The 9,261-nt window shown below is 42.7% G+C and overlaps 1 protein-coding gene across 1 annotated transcript in view; it reads right to left on the bottom strand.

Moving 5' to 3' along the window:
• LOC103748162 (structural maintenance of chromosomes protein 1B-like) overlaps positions 1 to 9,261 on the bottom strand; it is a 59,174-nt gene that overhangs the window by 38,934 nt on the left and 10,979 nt on the right. The window contains 4 exon segments of the mRNA XM_008850709.1: positions 1,616 to 1,708; positions 1,711 to 1,827; positions 8,472 to 8,606; positions 8,711 to 9,164. Coding sequence (XP_008848931.1) covers positions 1,616 to 1,708; positions 1,711 to 1,827; positions 8,472 to 8,606; positions 8,711 to 9,164 — 799 coding nt within the window.

Raw genomic sequence — 9,261 nt, 5'->3', positions numbered from 1 at the left:
CTTTCTTTGTATCTATCTATCTATCTATCTATCTATCTATCTATCATCTTTCTATCTATATTATCTGTCATCTATTTATATATCTTCTAGGTATCTGACATTGATCTACCTTTCTATCTATCATCTCTATCATCCATCCATCCATCCATTTGTCTATGTATCTATTAATGTACCTAATCATCTTTCACTCTGTCTCCATTTTTGGTGTCTGGTGATGACAGCACCCTTTGGAGGATCGCTTCAACCCAAGGGTTTGAGTATCATGTGAACAATACAGTGAAAACGCTCATCATAATAAACAAATATCCCAACAGAAGTGAGAAAATTAGTCAATGAATATTCCAGGTAAGAAAATGCTGAACTACTGATAGGATACATCTAAAACTGTGTAATTTAAGGAAGTAGGGAACACAATTTTCATGTATTAGAAATGTTGTAGTGAAGGCAGGTGTGGCGATGCATGTGTGCAATGCCTGCACTTGAGAAGGTGAGGCAGTCAGTAGGATCGTGAGTAAAGTTCAGAGTGGGTTACATAGGAAGACCCTGTCAAGAAAGGGAAGGAGGTTTGGAAAAGCAGTAGGGGGGGCTTATTTTTAACAAATCAAAAAGAAAATAGTAACAAGTAAAAACTGTAAAATATACACCTATTTATAGTGGCACTATAAAAAATCCTAGCATATTTATTGTGAGTCTCAGTAGTTTACTAGGTTAACATGGGGAAATTCATGAACAAATCAAAAATAAAAATAATACATTTGAGGGATGGAGAGATGGCTCAGTGGAGCACTAGCTGCTTTTGCAGAGGACCCAGGTTCAATTCTCAGCACCCACATGGGCACTACCAACTGTCCATAACTCCAGTTCAAGGGGATCTAATGCCTCTTCTGAGAAACAGCTCAGCAGTTAAGAGCACTGGCTGCTCTTGCAGAGGATCTGGTTCGGTTCCCAGCATCCACATGGTAGTTAACGCCCTCTTCTGACCTCCACAGGCATTGCATGATACAACTGCACTTACATTCACGTAATATACTCACACACATAAAGTAAAATATTCAAAAACAAATAAGTAAAACATTTCATTCGTGTTGTTTTGGGGGATATACAAGCCAAAATATACATGCAATTATTCACTAAGTAAATTAACACAAAAAAACCTAAGGAAGAAGTTTTATGGTGTCTGTCTTAGAGGTAGGCTCCTCCTTCATCTTAACCAAAAATTCAAGTATAAAATGTTATTTCACAGTAGGGGTGTTAAAAAAAAACTATCTGCTTAAGCAAGAGTATTGGTGCAGAATAAAACTAAGGTTCTGTCAATTGCTTCTAAGAAAAAAGAATATAGTTAACTATGACATCCTTCAAAGAAAGAAAAAGCAGCCAATCAAACTCAAAAATCTACAAAAAGGAGCTGGAGAGATTGCCCAGCAGTTAAGAGCACTGGCTGCTCTTGCAGGGGACCCGGTTTGGTTCCCAGCATCCATGTGGGGGTTAAAAACCACCTATAACTCTGGTTCTAGGGTATCTGACATCCTATTCAGACCTCTGCAGACATTGCATGACATGGGTGCACTTATATACATGTAGGCAGTACACTCATACACATAAAATGAAAGTAATATTTTCAAAAGATTACAAAAATTACCTCAGATAATCCTTGCAAATGTTTTCTCTTCTCCACTTTCTTCTATATACATAATTTTTACGCTTGCAAAGATGACATAGATTTTCCAATATGTGCTCCATGAATAAGTTCTTGGATATTTTTTACTCCTAAATTAGCTGTCTTTTCTCCTATTACAAAACTAAGTGCATCCATTACATTATATTTTCCTGGAGAAGAAAAGAGGGCAAGATAAATTATTCATTCTAATGGTAAAAAACATCTTCAGTGCTGAAGAACTCACACCACAACAGAAGTGAAATATAGACAATATGCAAGTCTAAATAGTCTTGTCTGGTCAATGTTCAAAATCTACATCAATAAAAAATTCTAGGTAGAGGACTAGTTTCTTCTGTGTAGCTTAGGCAGAGCATTAAGAGATCTGAATAAGGACATAAACACGTGTACAAAAAATTATGTAAAATTAAATCAAAGCAAATATATGGATCCAAATCCCATCTTGCTCCTTTACTAGGCATTACACCAGGCCAAATCAATTCTCTGTATTTCTGTGATTTGTTTCATAAATATGGAAAATACCTCACGAATTAGAACAGCATCAAACTCTCTTATACTTAAAAAAATAATTTAAATATTAACTGAAAAAATCTTAAATATTAACTGAATGCAGGGTCCTCCCAAGGGCTAGAAAGATTGTTAGAATCTTCATGGTCAGTACAATAGAGGTGAAAAAAATATGGTGGACCTGGGTCTATGATCCTTTGAAAGGCCTATCTGCATGGCTGGCAGGCTGGCATCTCAGGGTTTCTTGAATCTGGGGAGGGTTTCTACAATCTCCTGCTGTGCTGAATAGCTTCAGCTGTGACCTTGACAGATCTAGGAAGAAGGACCTTCAACTGGGGAATTTCCTCTATTGGACTGGCCTGTGGGCATGTCTGTGAGGCATTTTCTTGATTGTTCAGTGATGCAGGAGGGCCCAGCCCACTATGGGTGGTGCTATCCCTGGCCAGCGGTCCTGGGTGGTACAAGAAAGCAGGAGCACTGGCAGGCAGAGAAGGCAGCCAGCAAGCAGTGCTCCTCCATAGTTTTTGCTTTAGCCCCTGCCTCCAGGTTCCTGCTTTGGCTTCTTTCAAGTGCAAACCAAATGAACTCTTTCCTCCCTGAGTTGCTTTTGGTCAATGTTTTATCACAGTAACAGAAACCAAACTAGGATACTTGGTAGAAATGGCTCACAGTGCCTAAACCTGGTGAAACATGACTGGGGCTAAACATCTGCTTTCTATCCAGGAGTCTAGAATTTTCGCATGTGGTAGGGTAGAGGGTATGACTGTCTCCAAATAAAAGCCCTCTGGACTGGGTCTCTAATGAGGTTCCTTAGTAGGCAACATTTTGACATGAGAACTTATTGCTGAGGTTTAAGCACTGTATCACTTCATTGGGTGAACCTTGCACTTGGGTTTCCTCAGACTTGCTCCACAGGACTTTACCCACTCCTATGTTTGCCTTATCACCTTTCCAGCATCATAAATAGTAATCCTGATTAAAACGACATGCCAGACCGTCTAGCACATCACCTTGCCTGAGGACAGTCTTGGAGACAGTCAACCCCAACACTGAATTTGTTATCCAAAAGGAACCCATAATTTGCTCTAATTTCCAAGGCACAATTCAATGTAGCTATGACAGAAGCAATTTGAATTTCAGTGCCAGAAAGTAATGTAAACAAAGAGAAAGAATATTTCCAATGACCAAAATATAGGTGGTTTTAGGAGGTTAGGAAATGCTGTAAAAAACCGATGAGTTTTGAGGTTAATAATCTTCCCATTGACAGCTGCTACAAGAAGCACATACAGGACAAAATGAATATTCATTAAGCTCAATTATTAAGTCTGACAATAACAATAATTTTTTTTGGTCAATGCTTATTGAAAATCTGCTCAAACTAAATATTCCTCCAACTAAGTTTATTCACTCAATATATGTTGTCCAATAAAGGTCGTAATTTCTTAAAACAGTCAGACAATAAGCAGAAAAAGGCAATTACCTATGGTAATTATTACAAGAGTCAGATAAACAGGTGATGAGATAGACTACAATAATGGGGAGAGAACCATGACGTGCCCCCCTGCCAACTAGTGTTAGGTGAACAACCATCTGTTATGAAAAGTCAACTAATAAACGTGCAAGTTGAGTTTTGCAATGTTCAGACTGAAAGACCTCTGCTATGAATAATCTAAAAGGAACATAAGGATAGTAATGATTCTGAAAGAGCTAGATTTTAGGCTATCACCACTTGATAAAGATGATCCAAGTATTCAAGAATATAGAAGTTACACTACAGCCAGGTCCGTTTTCATTCCAGCTCCTCAAATTCCAATCCCTTACCTCTCCTTTTTCCTAGTTTAAATTCTTAAGAGCCCCTTTGGTTGGACTCTTCAACCTTGGATTCCTTATCCTCTAAAATAAACTCATTCAGCCTACAAACATTTTTTGAGCATGGTTTATCAGGCACTTAGCTAAGTACTTGGCTAAAGAGCAGTAAAATGAACACTTTTCTCTGTTAAAATTCATCAGTGGCCACATCTTTTAAAACTAGTTTCATACACTAGGCACCAGCAGATGACACAAAACCAAATGGAGTCACTCTTGCTAAGTGACATATAATTACACCTAATTTTGGTTTTGTATTTTGAGACAGGGTCTCCCTGTGGCCTCAGCTGGCCTGGAACTCATGATGTAGACTAGGCGGGCCTTGGTCTCACAAAGTTCTGCTTGTGAGACCCTCCTGCCCCTGCCTTCCTCAGTGCTGGGATTAAAGTTGTGCCCCACCATGTCCAGCTCTCAAACCAAAACTTTAAGCAGGTAAATCCTCATATAGACTGGCCTGTCCTGAAAACAGGAAGCTCACAGCAACCAATCAGAAAGAGCCCAGGCTACTTTAGCTGGGCATAATAAAGAAAGTAACCTGCCATAACTACATGTTAGCCAATCCACCTTTATTGTTCTTTCCTTGTTCCGTGTAAAAGCCAATCACTCTGTTATTGCCAGTAGAACACTTATTCTACTTTTATACAATTGTTTTATAGAATGACATGTTGCCTGATTCTAGAATCCTAAAGGAAAGCCAATTAGATCTTTAAATGTGTTGTTTTCTCCAAGGTGCTTACAATGTTGAAGATGATGAATTTTTACTGAACCAAACGTTGTGCTAGACACTGCACATCTGTTATTTTATTTCTGCAACAATTCTGTGAAATAGGTATTTAATTTCCTTTTTATAAATGTGCTGGACAGCTTTAGTGTCAACTTGACACACCTGGGTTGAGGGAGACTCAATTGGGGAATTTCCTCTATTGGACTGGTCTGTGGCCATGTCTGAGGGGCATCTTCTTGATGAGTGATGTGGGACGGCCCAGCCCCCAGCCCACTGTGGGTGGTGCCACCCCTGGGCAGGTGGGCCTGTGTTGCATAAGAAAGCAGGCTGAGCAGAGGCCAGAGGAGCAAGTCAGTAAGCAGCGTTCCTCCATGGCTTGTGCTCCAGCTCCTGCCTCCAGGTTCCTGCCCTGAGTTCCTACCTTCGGCTCCCTGATGAACTGCAACCTGGGAGTTGTAAGCTGAATAAACCCTTTCCTCCCCAAGTTGGTAGTGGTCAGAGTGTTTCGTCACAGCAGTGAAGAAACAAACCAGGACAATAAAGAGGTACAAGTCAAATACGTTTTGGAGGGATGTATCTGATTCCCAAAATATATGTTCTTTCCAACAAATGTGGGCTATTAAGATATGCTATAATAATTTCTAAGAAATTAATTCAAAGTACCACATAAGTTCTTAGTAGAAGCAGTAACAGCTAGAGGCTGAGTTGGCTTTAAAGAAAAAGATTTATTTTTTATTTTATGTGTAGGAGTATTGTGCCTGCATGTATATGCACCATGTACATGCCTGGTGTCTGTGGAAGCCAGAAGAAGGCATCAGATCCCCTGGACTGGAGTTATAGATATTTGTTAGCCACCACATGGTGTTGGGAACTGAACCTGGGTTCTCTGTAAGAGCAGCAAATGCTCTTAACTGCTAAGCCATCTCTCCAGCCCAAGTTGGCTTTTTAGGAGATAATTCTGGGTGACGTTTTAAGGAGTAAACTAGAGAGAGGAGTGTTGAAGGCAAATATATCATCTCGGAAAAGAATAACTTGGTCATAGGTACAAAGGAGTAAGAGAGCATGGCACCATTCAAGTAAGAAAGGGAGAATATCACTGACTACTTTACAAGTGGTTAGGGAAAAAGCTGGATGTTGTATATGAATTACATCATGCTGCATTAAAGGAAATTAACTTCATGCTTAAGATTATAGCAACACACTGAATAACTTTTTCAAATGTTTTATGAAAATTTCTTTTGGGTTATCGTCAGAAATCTTCATTAACATAAGACTAAGCAAGGCAAAAGGAAATTCAAAGAGACCCTTAAACATATGAAGAAATGCTCAAAAATCACATATTATAAAAAGAATAAATAAAACTGCACTTCCTGTTCTTACCTACCAAACTAGCAAAAATCCAAACTTTCAAAGCAAATTATTTTGGTGAAGAAGAGGAAAAACAGGCCCCTTTGTATAGAAATGGAGGGGATAGAGAAACAAACTAAATTACACCATAAAGAAGCAATAGGCTCAATCTACACAGTCTAAACCAGAAGAAGTTGTGCAGTCCTTTAATTCCAGCACTTGGGAGGCAGAGGCAGGAGGATCTCTGTGAGTTCAAGGCCAGCCTGGCCTATATAGGGAGTTCCAAAAAAATCTAAAGTTTATATGAAAACGTTTCTATTCCTTATTATAAATCAGTATTATAAATAAAAGTATTTTGCTAAATTAAGAGAATTTAAAAGATATAACATTCTGATGCAGTATGTGATTCTGAAGCAGAGAAGGGTTTTGCCTAAAGACTATTCTGGAATTAGTTGAGGGTGCATCAGAAGAAATGAACATTTATTAAAAAGTTAATCTTCTGAAGAATAGTATGTATTATTTCATTTTCATTTTTAGAAAGTCTGTATTGAACAAATCTCTATGGATATGCCGCTAAGGGAGAAGGGCAATCATCTCTGACCTGTGAAAAGATGGGTTTTTAATTCTTATGTCCTAGTTTTTTCCACTGCAAATATACTACTTTTATATTAAAAGTTTTTTAAAAAGATCACAGCACCACTACTATCATCTAGAATGGAAGGATAAGCTGGATGATGTGGTACAGGACAAACCATCAGGAAACACTAACTGCTGGCTTGCCAGCCAGCATTAAGCTTAACAACCATCTGTTGAAAAAGACAGATAAACCAAGTTCTGCAGTGTGTGGATTGGAGGCCACTGTTGTGAATTTCTTAAATGCAGAATCAGGAAAGTGAGGATCTTAGAAAAGTTCTCTTTTAGACTCTAAAATTCATGCCATCTACATTTACTATGCTTGGATCAGAAGTCATTTTTCTTTCCTGCACTAGCCAAATTCATTTTTATTCTTAGTATTTTCTAGTCCCTGGGCTCAGAATGCTTTTCTCACAGGTTTCATGACTGCTACCTTGAGTTCTTTGTCCTTGCTAAATTCTCCCTGTTTACAGTCAACATATCAATAATCATGCCACTACTTAGCAACCTTGTCCTCTCTGTCCCTATGCTACCAATTTGTTTCACTCATATGTTCCTTGAACCAAGGCAGTAACCTTTTATCTGAGTCCTCGACTTCCTGTCTTGCTCTTTAAACCTATAGGCCACCATTGCTACCACAGTGATCTTTATTAGCACCCACAAGAAGATCCATTTTATTGTCTTGGTAGATGAGGAAATGGCATCTGACAAAATTCAATATCCATTTCTGTCAAAGTTTTCACTAGATGGTGTAATTTGCGAGAGATTTTATGTGTGCATACTTTTCTACTAGGGAAAATTTGTTATTTTTTAACCCCACATATTAAAACAAAATGAGAGGGTGCCAGGAACTTAGTAAAAGGTGAATAAGCAGGGCCAGTATTATACTTTGGGGTCAAAGTTTCCTTGAATTGAAATGGCTCTTCAGACTCCATGGAGCTAATAACTAAATTCCCTCCTTAGTTAAGAGCCAGGACCAGCACAGAAACCCAAAGGTTAGAAGGCAAAGTGTGGAGGCATAGGCAGGGCTGGTGTGGGGGTCCAGAGATGGAGTGAGGGTTTGTAGCAAGACTGGAGGGAACACTGGGCCAGGGAGGTGGGGCAGGGGGTAGGGAGTGGTGAGAAGCCATCATGAGAGGCAAGGGATGAAGGGGAGGCTGTGGGCTAAAGGGAGGGGTGAGAGTTTTCTGGGGAAGCCTGAAACGGTTCGAGGAGGGGTGAGAGTTGTCCGGGGAGGGCTGAAACAGTTCAGGGATGGGTGAGAGTTGTCCGGGGATGGCTGAAACGGTTGAGGAGGGGTGAGGGTTGGCCAAGGCAAAGTAAGAGGCCCATGAGAAAGGGCCAGGGAATCTCAGGAGAGGTGAGGGTCCACCCGAGAGAGTGAGGGCTGGGGAGACTTAAAGTACCAGTGGGCGGGGAGGTCCCTGAGGCTCGAGGTCCCGGGGTTGGAGTCCCAGGGTTCCAGGGTGGGGGTTCGGGGGCCGAGGTCCTGAAGTGGGGGTGGGGGGGCTCCCGGGATGGGAATCCGGGGGTTCCGGGGTGGGGCTTCTGGGGGTCGGAGTCCAGAGACTGGGGGTCTGGGTTGGCGGTGAGGAGCCAGGCGGGCGGGGTGGCTCGGGCTCTGGCCGCACCCACAGTGGCCAGAGGGCCTACCCCGATGCCCACAGCCGCCCGCCCCGCTCGCCCCTCAGGCCGGGTCGCCATCCACCTAGCCCTTACCTGAGCTATTGGGGCCAACGATACAGGTGAACCTCTTGAAGGACCCGATGAGCTGGCGGCCGCGCGACGACTTGAAGTTCTCCACGAGCCGCAGCTCCAGCCACCGCACGGCTGTGCTCGGCGCCTGAGCCGCTCCTGGAGCATCAGCAGGAAAAGCCGGGGAAGAACTTCGCCAAGTCTCGCGAGATTAGCGCGTGGGCGAGTGCATCGCCGTTTCTTAGCAACGGAGTTGGCTTCACCCTGCGGTTGGCGCCTCTGCCTTTCGGCTGCTGGAGAAGAGCCCAGCGGCGCGCTCAGGACTGTGGCCAGAACAATTTCGGGGCCTTTTCTTGTCCCCCGGTGCTTAAAGCTCCTCGGGCCGCTCGGAGTGGCCGCGGCCCCCACACTATGGAGGCCATGCTGCCTGAGAACCTGCAGCGGGACGTCGGCCTGGCCAAGCGGAGACACGCGGATCTCTGCAGACTGAGGAGGGTCTTCAACGCCAGGAACAGGCTCACTGGGGTGAGATGGTGCAGCAGAGAGGAGTCGGTGGGGGCGGGGAGCACAGACCCGGGCTGGACCTGAGCCTTCATCTTGGAGCACCAGGCTTGACTGGGGTGCTAGGCCCTTGAAGGAGCCTTTATATTGGAGCACCAGGTTTGGCTGGGGTTCTGGGTACTTTCTGGAGCCTTCAGATGGGAGCACCAGGTTTGGCTGGGGTGTTAGGCCTTGGAGGAAGGAATAGCTCCATGCCTGACTTGGGAAGCCTTAACTGCCCAGCAGCGTGCCAGGAGGATTTAGTAGGGAAAGG

The sequence above is a fragment of the Nannospalax galili genome, unplaced genomic scaffold (assembly GCF_000622305.1).
Source record: "Nannospalax galili isolate Female #2095 unplaced genomic scaffold, S.galili_v1.0 scaffold2125, whole genome shotgun sequence".
Classification (NCBI taxonomy): domain Eukaryota; kingdom Metazoa; phylum Chordata; class Mammalia; order Rodentia; family Spalacidae; genus Nannospalax; species Nannospalax galili.
This window is presented reverse-complemented; position numbering and strand designations above follow the sequence as displayed.